This window comes from Thamnophis elegans, chromosome 1, assembly GCF_009769535.1.
Source record: "Thamnophis elegans isolate rThaEle1 chromosome 1, rThaEle1.pri, whole genome shotgun sequence".
In the NCBI taxonomy this organism is placed as follows: Eukaryota; Metazoa; Chordata; class Lepidosauria; order Squamata; family Colubridae; genus Thamnophis; species Thamnophis elegans.
The window spans coordinates 75,861,871-75,875,370 of NC_045541.1; the positions used below are offsets into that span (position 1 = coordinate 75,861,871).

At 39.6% G+C, this 13,500-nt stretch overlaps 1 protein-coding gene across 1 annotated transcript in view; it reads right to left on the minus strand.

The window, feature by feature from the left end:
* The window catches only part of LMNTD2 (lamin tail domain containing 2), a 48,167-nt gene that overhangs the window by 1,687 nt on the left and 32,980 nt on the right, over window positions 1-13,500 (minus strand). Inside the window, 8 exon segments of the mRNA XM_032212679.1 lie at window positions 1-151; window positions 2,094-2,141; window positions 2,144-2,181; window positions 3,480-3,571; window positions 4,003-4,157; window positions 5,651-5,761; window positions 10,910-11,105; window positions 12,263-12,383. Coding sequence (XP_032068570.1) covers window positions 1-151; window positions 2,094-2,141; window positions 2,144-2,181; window positions 3,480-3,571; window positions 4,003-4,157; window positions 5,651-5,761; window positions 10,910-11,105; window positions 12,263-12,383 — 912 coding nt within the window.

Below are 13,500 nucleotides of genomic sequence, written 5' to 3' on the forward strand. Positions count from 1 at the left end.
CTATCAGAGACACCACGGGAATTATTGTGTCGAGGGTTGTCTTGAATGTCTGAAAAGTGAAAAAGGGAGTGGTAGTCCAGAATATAATGGCTACATAGGTCTTTGAGTACTGCTGTTGGACTTCACAAAGTGCAGCACTCTCCTTGTAGAACTAGAGAGAGATTTTGCTCTATTAGTTCTGACTGTTGCTTTGTAGCCATCAAGGTAAGATTTGGGCGAAAAAACTAAGATGAAAATGTCCTCGGCCACATCCTTAACTCAAATGCTATTTTTCCTTTCATAATTTGCCAATTTACAATGCTGGCAAAATATATGACTGTACATGTGAATGGGAGAAAGCGGTTTACGTCATTCTTTTTTTCTGCTCTTCAGATAAAGCCTGAAGCAACATAACCTCTCTCTCTCCATTCAGTCCTACTTTAAGACTTCTGCAAAAGGCATTTTATATGTTCAATCTGACTTGCACAGCTGCAAAAGTGATGGAATGTAAAGTCAGTTAGCATTTCTTCAATAAAAGACATTACTCAAAACCTGAAAGTTAAATCTAAGCCTTCGGTATACAGCACCACCACGGCTGTAGTTGTGTTCATTTTTGTTATTCTGCACTGTTAATACTGGCCTTAGCACACACAAGAAACACCAGGTATATTCTGCCCTAACTCACTTTACTGAACAATGTACAGGTAGTCCTGGACTTACAACAGTTCATTTAGTGGCCGTTGAAAGTTACAACGGCACTGAAAAAAATTGACTTGTGAAACTTTTTCACATGACTGTTGCAGCATGTGATCAAAATTCAGACGCTTGGCAACTGACTCCTATTTATGAAGGTTGCAGTATCACGGGGTCACATGATCAACTTTTGCGACTTTCTGACAAGCAAAGTCAATGGGGAAGCCAGATTCACTTAACAACTAGGTGACTAACTTAACAACTGCAATGATTCACTTATATCACAGCTGTCAACAGCTGTGACAAGAAAAGTCATACAATGGGGCAAACTGACTTAACAAACGTTTCACTTAGCAACATAAATTTTGGGCTCAATTGTGGTCTTAAGTCGAGGACTACCTGTACCTGAATGTAATCAGAGACTACCATCAGGTAATGTTAACATTTTATTTCTTCATAAAGTGGTGTAGGCCAAAAAGTACTGGTCTTTTAAGTCTTTTTTTTTAGTTAATAAGATTTGCTGTTCACTCTCAGATTGTTACGTAAATTGATAAGCTGTTTGCCTAAGAGTAAGCCACAGGAAAGGAAACAAGATTTCCTAGTTAATAAGTCATCACCAAGTAGAGAGTTTTGCAGCTGGAACCGACTTATTGAGTTGGCACAGTTCCAGAAAGTCTGAGAGTTCCCCCCCCTCTCGTTTTTCTCATTCTTCTTTCTTGCCTATGATATCAAATTATTACCCTGAATCATTGCTACAATAAAGCTGGGAATTGGAACTGGCATCAGCAAAAACTTCTTTCAAACTTTTTTTAAGAGGTAGATGTTCCTGAGTCTGAAGGACCAGAAAATGTATTAGAAGACAAAGGAAACAGAAACTTTCCTAGTATGCTTTTCCTCGAGTTACTGGCCTTCCAGTTGAATTGGCTGTGCAAATGCCACAGTCTCCAAATCGCATGAGAAGCAGCTGCCCTAATACAAAGACAGACATTGGTGGGAATTCTTACACAAATGCATGTCTGAATGGCTGTTTTGTCTCCTAGGTTCCACTTGTTTTATGCTTAATATTTTATTTCTATCAAATTAATGATGTGCAAAGATGCACATTGTAGAGTTCTTTTGAATGAAAAGGTAACAACTATTCTCAAATATAATCAAACGCCCAAGCCAGGGGAAACTAACATGGAAGCAAAATTATGCTGACTAAAATAATTACATCTCTTGCACAAAAGCTCTTTATGTGTGAGAAACCTTCCCAGAATCCTTAAAGAACAACAGCTATCTGGGGGAAAAGTTATTTTCCGAATACATTACAGTGGAACCCACTACTGTCTCTTTCCTCAGTGTCTTATTTGTGCCAAAATCTCAAGTTTGGGGAAGAAGATGCTCTCTCTATGCAACTGATAGCAATTGACTTTACTTACCCTCATTACTGGTTCCTGAGGTGCTGGTTTCCATGATTGAAAACCATGATTGAAAAATCTTCTTCACTGTCTGAAGAGCTCTGAAGAGCTGCCAAAATCAAGAAATACTGTTATGAACCCTAAAGCTAGTTCTCCTTTCTGAATAGCTTTTTTTTCCCCTTAGCTACATGAAGAATTTAAATCATTTCCATATTTTGGAAGTATCTAAGATAGTTGAACATTTCTGAGCCCGGGACTGGAAAACCTCTTGTGCCTCTTCTAGAAATCTCCAGAAATGATGCTACCAAATTTTAAAGTTGAATGTGACCAAAGAGTGACATTATTAAACAGATAGTTATGTTTTGGAGGATGGCTGAAAGTGTGCTGCTCAAAGCCTAATTACAAATTTTTAAAAAGGGGCTGCCCTAATTTAGCACTACTGATATAAATATATTCCTGTGCACAATATCAGTTGGGTTTTATAATTTATAAATTTACACATTTATTTTATATTCCATTTTTTTTTTAAAGATAAACAGTTCATGATAATGGGAAAGGGGAATTTCATATATTGGAACCACAATGTGTTGATGGGAGAAAATGTGTCCTTCACCTTTGGTAGAATTTAATGATATGTGTATAGCTAGATTGGATAAACCTATCCACAAATACTTCTGACCTATAATATAGCAGTTGATCAAAAATATTTTTAATGGAATATGTTTCCCTTTCTGACCTCTGAATGCATGACTATATATGTGCATTTTTTTTATTTAAAAAAAACAGAGCTCAAAGATGGTCCTAACATGCCTAACACTGACCAGAGATTTTCCCCCATGAAGAAGGATCAGAATAGAGTAGATAGAGGAGCTCCAGCTATCACATATTTGAACTTTAAAAAAATTGGCAAGTCCTTTCATGGACAATTAACTGGCGAAAGGATAGCTAACAGGGTATAGAATAAATGACGAGGAAGATATTAATTCTAGAAGGACAAGGACTCTTGTGATGATAGGCTGTATTATTTTGGTGTTTTTTTTTAACGAAATTGAGGAAATTACATCAGTTTTTTTAGAAGTAAATTAGAAAAATAGCATTTAAAAAATAAAAGTGGCTTCTCATTAAGGAATTGTTTATTAAAAATAAAATATTTGGATTCTGTCCTTTCCCACTTCATTTTTTTCAGGTTTTCTGAACGCACAACCACAAAAAGACATTAAGCTTCATCGTATATACATCCTCATGAAATTAGTAGTTAAATTAAGTTGCTTATGAAAGGATACGTTGTTCCATTTGTTGCAAATTATAGTTTCTGTGTGTTAAATAGTCTTTTTGATAGGACTACCATTGCTATCCCTGAAAGGAAAGGAAGAGTGGGTTTTTTTAAAGAAAAAGAAAAATTGTTACATTCCCCATTTGTTTTCCTGTTGTTTCTGGTGGACCGGTCACACCACATTTTGAAACTTGCTGAAGAATCTATGGAAAGTAGCTTTGAGCTCCTAAAAAAAAAAAGATTGTATAGAAAGTTCCTTTTCCATTAATAATGAATAGGTATTAAATAACTGTTTATTTAAACAAGATTTATTACATAAATTCAATTGGTTAAGTTTGCACAATACACTAAGCCGAACTATAAAATTTCAGGGAAACCCAAATTATTCGAATTTCCTACAAAAGTAAGAGAACTCAATAATAGAATGACCAGCTTCAAAGAAGGATTTCTTCTTTTGATTGGATGGATGCAAGTTTGGTCTGGACATTCATCTCTCAGAGATGGGCTGTCTGAAAATCCTGTGTTAAACCGGATTAAATTAACACCTTCCACAGGGCCTTTTACTGTGCTGTATCACAATGTGGCATAATTTTGAGCACTTCCAAATCGTACCAATACCTTCCGTTTGCAAAGAGAGATGCATTTTTTTTGCTGTACCTTGAAGGGCAGAATGAAAACTTGGAGTACAAGACTTGGTTAGGTTCTTCTCTGCCGTCCCAAAGGGGAAACTTGTCAATGGAAAGTTCCACGTTATCATTGTAAGCTGCTGCTGCTGCTGTAAATTGGTGAGGGCTTACGTATTGTGACACCATCTTGAGAAAAAGCAAGTGAGAGAGCAGGGTAATATCTCTGCTGCTTTTAATGTTTACACTTACACAATACCTTTTCCTAACAGATTCAAAGGTAAAGTATCAAGATAAAAATACAGAAACATTACAGTGAAATATACTGTATATATAAAGGCTCTGAGGACTCTTCAGAAGTTTATCATTGTTTATAAATACTCTCACCTCGATTTTTCTTCTGCTTTTTTCCCAGAGTATCTAGCTTATACAGGTATATATTTTGTTCCAACAATAATTCAAAGTACCAGCAGACACTGAGCTGCTGAGGCCATGGCAAAAGTGGTTGTGAAGAATATCTGAGCCAGGTAGAAAGGGGGAAGGGACCACATGAGCCCTAATGATGATGCCACAGCGGAAGACAAGTCAGCCTCTGTTATATTGGTTCTTCCTATTCAATGACCCCAAGCAGTGGTGGGATTCAAATAATTTAACAACTGGTTCTCTGCCCTAATGATTTCTTCCAACAACCTGTTCACCAAACTGCTCAGAAAGTTAACAACCGGTTCTCCTGAAGTGGTGCGAACTGGCTGAATCCCACCACTAACCCCAAGGCTAGATTGCTTGACCTCCCCAATAAAATATCGGGATCGGGATTCACAATTTTTATCCTCCATTCCCAAGCTACAGAAATCAGTTTCTGTGGCATGTTGTTGTGGCACTGACCCACAAAGGATGCTAGATCCTGACTTCAGGGCCTCCATCTTTCTCTACTTTGATGGGTTCTGTAATCCAGGACACAACTGATAATGTCTGTCCAACTATCTTCTGAAACTAGTTCTGGTGAAGCTCTTCCAGATGTGGTAAGGACTGTAACATGGCCCAAAATGCTTTCCTTGTGTCACCAAGAAGGGAAATGCCACAAACTAGACATTCTGCACAAGGCTGGTGACTCTTGAAGCCTTCTCTAAACTGTCAGTCTGATTTTCCCAGCCTACCCATGTAACTAAAGCAATGATGGGAGAAGAAATAGAGAAGAGCCCATGCACCATTTTCTTAAAAAAATAAATCAGTCCCAGCTACGGATTTGTCATGCTTTCTCAGGGAAGAGAATGGTTAACCATTTCTAACTGTTTCAGGGAGGAAAACACTGGTATACCTCTTTAGCTACTTTCCCCGTAAAGAAAATTTATAACAGATTTCTAGCAAATGTTCCAAGGCCTGCCTAGTTTCAGATAACGCTACCATTTGCCAGCAGGACATGGATTTGGGTCTTCTCTCAACACCAGCCTTACAGAGATGGCCAAATAATGACCAAGTGACTCATTATAAGCTTTTCTATAGGCCAGTGGAGATCCTGGAAGCACCGCTGTCGTCATTATATGCCACAATAATCTTTTATTGCACTGCTGGTTTTGCACTGATTTGTTTCTTAAGCCTTGGCAGAAAGTGGAGCAGCTTCCATTTTAAGAATCGAAACCAACCAACCAACTACTTTCCTACTATTAGCCAAGACAGCTCACCTGGCCATTGCGATCAGAAAGAGTGGTACAGCACCCAGGCCCTGTTTTGAAAAACTTTGCAGTGGAAAATGAAGGTGGATCATGAGCCAAATTGGCCCCCGCAGCCCAAACCTATTAAACAATGCATGTGAATAAAGTATACAATGATTAATATATGCAAGTTGCCTGATAGATTTTTTAAAAATGCAAAGACCATGAAAACCAAAGCTATTTCTAGAGGCGGTTTAAGGCAAAGGAAAGCTGGGCTGGATTAATAAATTACTCCATCTGTGTCTACTTTTTCCATAATCTTAAACGCCAATCTCACTGCCAAGGAATTTTAAAGTTTATCTTTGCACTGAGTACGTAACCTGCACTTTAGTATCCTCCTATGCAAGCTCTATACTTTTTGACTGGAACAGCCTGAGCATTAATTGTGATCCTGCACTGCCTCCTGCTGGCTTGGAACATCCACGGGCCAAGATATGCTATGGAAGCATACATCATTTACTGATGGGGAAGAGAAAACATTGCCAAGCTCCAAGGAGAGGTGGGCTTGTGAAAGACATATTCAGTGCATATGATTCTAATGCAATCCTCTCTCTCAACACATTCTAGCACTTTTGCTCTCTCATGTCCTCATAAATGGGGACTTCACTTGCTTCTAAATACGATGATGGCCAGGGACACGGCATTTGCTAAGACGCTGCGCTTGTCGATCAGAAAGGTCAGCAGTTTGGTGGTTCGAATCCCTAGCACCACGTAACGGAGTGAGCTCCCATGACTTGTCCCAGCTTTTGCCAACCTAGCAGTTCGAAAGCACGTAAAAATGTAGAAAGTAGAAAAATGGAGACCACCTTTGGTGGGAAGGTAATAGCATTCCCTGCACCTTCGGCATTGAGTCATGCTGGCCACATGACCACAGAGACACCTTTCGACAGCGCTGGCTCTTCAGCTTTGAAATGGAGATGAGCAGCACCCCCTAGAGTCGGGAACAACTAGCACATATGTGCGAGGGGAATCTTTACCTTATGATGATGACCACCAACTTAAATGTCTTAAAATGCGAAAGAAACACTTTCACAGAGGATAAGACAGAAAATAGCTATTGGCCCTGTTTATGTTCATATCAAAGGCAGTAAGACTCCGTATGTTAATATGAATAAAAGGGTGCCTTGGGTCAACTGGTTGTGGAAAGCAAAAGTTTGGACTACATGGGCTTTTGATGTGGTCCAGCAGGGTACTTCTTTTACAAGGAAACAGCAAGAACCAGGAGCAGAGGAAATGGAGCTACAGCAGAGGCAGAGACATTTCCTTCAAACTATCAAGGCAGGCTCTGTCCTATTCAGACAGTGAGCAAGCAGGGGACACCTTTCTTCACTAATATTTTCAGGGTCGTTAGAATGATCTGATTTTAGCCCGGTCCCTGGTCCACTAAGCCTTATCTTAGTCCTAAGCCATGTGATGTCTGCATCCTCAACTCACTGGATTTCCATATTAGCAAAGATCTGCCAGTACCAACGTCAGTGCAAAGAGTGCCAGGACATGGCATCATTACATCAGCATTTCCTTTGGTGGCTCCAGCAGTGCTGGGTTTGCTAAGGCCATTGTGGGGAAAGGCATCTGATTGCATGAATCACTTTTTAGAACGATTAGAATCGCCATTTGCTTCCAAAGAAAGCTTTCATTGTGCAATCACTCTGCCTCATTCATAATATTTTATGTTGGGTGCAGAGTTTTATCATTTTTTTCACTTACCGTCTCATGCTTTCTCATCACTTCTGATGCAAACATAAAATAGCCGCACATTAGGAAGTTTTTTATTGGTAATTCAATACGCCCTTTGTCTGAAAGTGCTTATTGTTTGTATTAAAGGGTGAGAAAGAAAACAATGGGGGCAGATTGTGCAAAAGATTCTGTGGTTTGAGTAATTAAGCTTTCAGCAGCAAGTGCTGAACCCAGATGCCCTGCATGTTTTCCCCACACATATAGAGCAGGGGTGGTTTCTAGCTGGCTACTGCCAGTTCGCTCATACGCGCTGCACACACATGCACAGTTCAATGGAAATTGAACTCCCAAAAAAGATGGTGGCGGTGGTGATAGGGAACCCGTTTGTGGGCATGGCCAGCCTGGGTCACTGCCAGTTCTGCGACCCAGGCCGGCATACCACCAGTTCGGCTGAACCGATCTGAACCGGTAGGAACCCACCTCTGATATAGGGTCCTATTTGCATGTCTTAGTTTTAAAACTGTTTATTTCATTTTCATTTTCATTTTATACAATCACTTATATACTGTGCATTTAAAAAAAAAAGGAAAATCAATGAACACAACTCATCTTCCACCATAGAAAACCAACATAGCACTTCAATCCCCCATACACCCTTTCTTCTCCCCCTCCAACTTTCATTTCTCCCCTCCAACATTCCCCTCTTCTACTTCCCTTCCCCCTCAAACATTCCTTTCTCCCCTTCCCTCCATCTCACCCTCCTTACATTCCCCTCTCACTCCCTCTTTACTTCTCCCTCTTCTTTCCCTCTACTCCTCACTTTGGTGTATCTCTACAATTCATTAATCTATTCAGTTTATATTTTACTCTAAAATTAAGAAAAATGAAAAAAAAGAGAAAATAAAAGAAAAAAAGAAAAAAAAGAAAAGAGAGCAACAGTATACAAGTGCATTCTTATTGTTCTGAAAATTGAGACTGTATTTCCACCCTCCAGGTCCCATACCCGGCATAACTCTTTATCAAGCACAGTCTGGAGTATATTAAAATCAAATAACTTTAGAATTAAAAGATAAAAGATAAAGGAAAAACAAAAAAAAGAGGAAATAGTAAAAAAAAAAAAACCACACACACACAAAAAAAGGAAAAACGGGAAAAATCAACAAATTCTCTACATTAAACTCAGCTTCCCATCATTTTTAAATCTTAAACAATGTACCTCATTCCTAATTTCAGTTATTTTATTACTTGCAGGATTTCAAACTATATTGAAACCAAGTAAGTTAATTAAATGGAATTCCAGCTAAGGGCCTTATCTCTTTATCTAAATATCCAAACCTTTGATTTATCTCTTTTACCTCCTTCTCTATTGAACCATTTAAACATTCAAATACTTCTCTCGGTTTCCTTTTCCAACTCCTCCCATCCTGCCTTTACCCGTCTCCATATATATATTTTGTTTTCATCCGTACTCCTCTTATATTTGCTTCACCTTCCTGCAGACTCTATGGGTATATCTTTCCAAACATTATATTCAAATAACAATTTATACAAAGATCAGCTTACTTTCTGGCTCAAAATAAACTCTAATTAAACCTTCACTACCCTCCCATCTACCCCACACTTCCCAGCTCCATTCAACCCGAACCACAATCCAAGAAGATCACGATCTCCGCTCTCCTCACCCTAAAGAATAAATCATGAACAATTAAAGTAGAAATTCAAAGTTATCCATCGAGTCCTGTTTAAATCCCATACAATATATATTCCAAAATCATCGCCACTTCTTTCAGTCTCTTTCAGTCTCAATGTCTCTTCGTCAGTATGCAGCTATGCCGTTTTACCCAAGACAGAAATCACAAAGTATTATTCAAATTAAAAATTAAGCAAATGTTTTAGAAGCATAACTAAGTCCTTATTCTCTACTCTTCTGCCCTTCCGGAGGGGGAAAGCAGTGCCTCTCGCCTTGTAGCCACGTGTTCCACTGTTTCTCTTCTCCTTCTCCTTGTCTTTCTCCATGTCCGGGTGATTCAGGAAGTCCCGCCTTCAGAATCTTGTAATAGAAATCTCGGGCTTCCCAAACAGAGTTGAGGCAATATTTTTGGTTATCAAATGTAACTGTAATACCAAACGGCACTTCCCATCTGTACTGTATCCGAGAGTTTTTGAGTTCCTTAGTTAAGAAAGCATAGTCTCTTCTGGCTCTTAATATTTGAGGTGGTATTTCTTTGAAAACAATCAAATCCTGTCCATCAATTCGCAGCCTATTATTGTAGAACTCCTGTATTATCGCGTTTCTGGATTCTCTTGTGGCGAAATATATAATTATGTCCCTCGGAAGTTGTCGCTGTTTTGCTACGTACGAATTATGGCAATAGATTTTTTGGATCTGCCAATCAAAGTTAAGTCCCGGACTTCCCACCGAGCGACTAAAAGCCTCAAAAAAGGTCTGTTTCAAATTCTCCTGCTCATTTTCACGCAATCCCCTAACTCTTATTGCAGACTCAGTCTTCTTATAATTTATCATGACAAGTTGTTTTTGCGCAATTTGGATTTCCTGTTGTAGTATTTCAATTTTAGATGTCAGGTTGGAATTAGCTTCTTCCAAAAGTTCCAATTTATCCTCCATTCCAGCAATATAATCTGTCATAACATTCATAACCTCGATCATATCCTCCTTTGTTTGAGCAATCTTGGCATCAAGTCTGTCATAAAAGTCTGAAATAAATTTTTGCATTTCCTCTCTGAACTCTTTAAGGATTTCAAAAAGAAATTCTTTCGTTAGCAAATCTCCAGTAGTGGGCGTAGAAGGCAAGGACAGCGGCTTTGTAACAAATGCTGATGTAGAAGAGCGTCTGGGTTTCGATTTCGGTGCCATGATAAAAAGGGAAGCAAACAGAGTCTCTACTCACGTTAATTTGAGATAAGGTAGTTTCAACAAACCCCTGGCAATTAATAAAAAGAAATCTTCGAGGGAACAGGGCTAATTAGTTTGTAATCCCTTAAATCTGTCCAGGAAGTTGAAGATATATCGTTATAGCAAATGCGGAAGTTATAAAATCGCCTTTTTTTTTTAAAGTTAAACAAAAGGAGTCTTTTATAAAATTGAAGCTGGTATTTTAAATAGAGAAAAAAGAAAAATTCACAGGTATGGTCACTGCCCGGATTAATCTTAAATGGGTTAATTACAAAGGCTTGTTCTGAGGGGGGAAGTAACTCGCCTAGAGCTGAAAAAAAAACAGCTGAGAAGATCTGGCCGGAGTAAATGACTCAGCTTTCGTTGATTCACTCTCTTTCGTTCGCAGCCAAAAAGAAAAAAGGGCTGCGAACTCCAAAGAGGATTCTAACTGGCTGAGGGTCCCTCCCTACTTTTTCCTTGCCTGGAAAAAGAGACATCTAAGATCTTAAATAGATATACGAACCAGAACTCTGAGGGCAGCTTCATTAAGCTGCCGACGGCGGCAACCCCTCCCCCGGAAGCCCTATTTGCATGTCTTAAGAGCGATGTCCTATCATGTGTAGCATTGGCAAATGAGATGGGTCTCTATTACTTACAGTGATGTGATGCTGGGCAGGCAGAACAACATTCTTTGGGAAATGGTAGATAGAGACTGGATGTCCTCCAACCCACTGCTGGATGATGTAGCCACTTAGGTCGACCTCTTTAGCCATTAAACAGTTGAAGATTCTGATAAATTTGCCTTTATGGTGCACACCGATGATCCTTAGAGAGCTGGTTTCAGTCTGGCATCTAAAAGAAGAGAACAAATGATGTAAAGCAAATATAAATGGTATATTTGCCTTATGTCTATTTAGATATTCAAAAACTTTTATTAAAAACCAAATTCCACATGGCTGATTGCAGTGGTGGTCTTTATGTTGTGACAGACCTTCCAGAACAATCAGTAAAGCTTAATTTAAAAAAAAGTAATTAAACAAAGAACAAAGCAAGCCAAGTGGTATAGTGGGAGAGACAGTACTGGGAGAATCGAGGTACACTGCGGACAATCAAGACTTTTCTCAGAAGATCAGTTCCCTGAAGACAACTCTGGAATCAGTTTATAGTGTTTGGGGCCCAATTGTGATTACTACTAGTTGGAGAATGATGCGGGGACAATGCTATAAATTAAGGCCCTTGCCAAAACATGACCAGTAGGCTACATCTTTAATTCAGGGTCCCAACCAAATGAGTTTTGGTAACCTAGCTGAGAGAAGATCACAGGATTTGAACTTGTGGGAAGAGGCAACAAGGCCAGGAGTAAGTCCAGGAAGAAGTAGCATCATCAATGGAATTCCACTGGCACTCACAACACTCACAACAAGGCAAAGTTAAGTTTCAATGCAACAATAGCTGTTGGCATAAGCAAGATGGTGATGAACATTGTGAGCAAAAATGCCAAATATATTTTCAATCAGCTAACAGCAAGGAGTATAATACAAAGTCAATATGAGTTGGCTTTAAAGCAGGGGTGAAATCCAGGGGGTTCTGGCAGCGAAAATTTTGAGGAGTTCGGAGAACTGACAAACACCATTTCTGGCTGGCGCCAGAGTGGGGTGGGAATGGAGATTTTGCAGTATCCTTCCCCTGCCATGCCCACCAAGCCACGCCCACCAAGCCACGCCCACAGAACCAGTAGTAAAACAATTTTGAATTTCACCATTGCTTTAAAGGGCCTTGGGGATGACTTGCAAATGGAATGAAGAATTGTGAAGCAGAACTCAAAGGTCTAATTGTACAACTGCACATTGATATGTTGCAAGGACCATATCCAGGGCATTCCATATTCTGTTGAATGCCCCATTGTCAACATTATCAATATTATTGATAAATGGATAAAAATTCCTCCTTACTCCAATGAAGCAATAATAATAGAAATACCCTGTGAGACATGAACTCTGCAGACTCACCTCTTGCATTCGTGTAGAAAGGGAGAGCGCACCAAGTGGGGACATAGTTTCTCCTCTGACAGCCGTCCAAGAGAAAGACCAAGCTGAGGGAGATCAGGAGGATACAGGAGGGAAACCAAATCTATGGGAAAGCAAAAACACTGTCCTCGTGTGACCCAGTCCTCTTTTCCAGTAAAACTTTAGGAGATAGATAGGTAGGTAGGTAGGTAGGTAGGTAGGTAGGTAGAGAGAGAGAGAGAGAGAGAGAGAGATAGAGAGAGAGAGAGAGATGATAGATAGATAGATAGATATGCTTTGCATTGAATAGTGAATAATGAATCTTGACTAGAAATATTTGATTTCTACATTGATGGTAGTCTTCATAACTGAGTTTTTATCATTTTCATGTAATTTCATCTAATTACAGCTTGGAGGGTGTGAGAGAAAAAGAGAAATTTAAGGGTTTTGTTTTTCCTTCCACCTTTTTTATCTGCTGTGAAAGAAGATGCATTATTTGATATATCGGTTTTAAAAAAAAACTAGATGGAATATTCTAAATGGTGAGGTAATCTGGAAAAGTACAGCAGGATTGAAAAATAACTATATCGCATGCAAATTGGTAGCATTAGCCTGGAAGCAAAGAAAGTAATTTGGTTGCTAGGATCTGGCATTTTTTTCAGTGTCCAGACTGGTAATTGAAAAGAATCAGTAAAGGAAACAGGGACATTAACATTAATAGGAGAACATCAAAATAAATAAAGGGTCATTTTACCAGACAGTGTAGAGCAGGAGTGTCAAACTCAATTTCATTGAGGGCCACATCAGGGTTGTGTTTGATCTCAGGGGGCCAGGCGTGGACAGCATGACATCACTCATGTCGGAGGCGCCCAAGCACTCTGCCAGCATATGCCCCCCAACAGAGGTGGGTTGCTACTGGTTCACACTGGTTCAGACAAACCGATGGTGGTATTTTGGCCTTGGTCACAGAACTGCCCCCGAAATGGTTCCCTGGTCGCCGCTGCCATTCCCAGCATGGTTTTTAGTAATTTTTTTCATGTTCTGTGCATGCACAGAAAAAATTTACAGTCAATTGCGCACACACAAAGTGCGTGCAAACTGCATGCAAAGCGAACTAGCAGCCTCGCTGGCAGCAACCCACTCCTGTCCCCCAAGCTGTTTTCACTGGCAGTGGGCTGCAGGAGACCATTGAGACCAAAATTGGAGCCTGGGATGGCTGCGCATGGTCCTCCTGAGCTGCA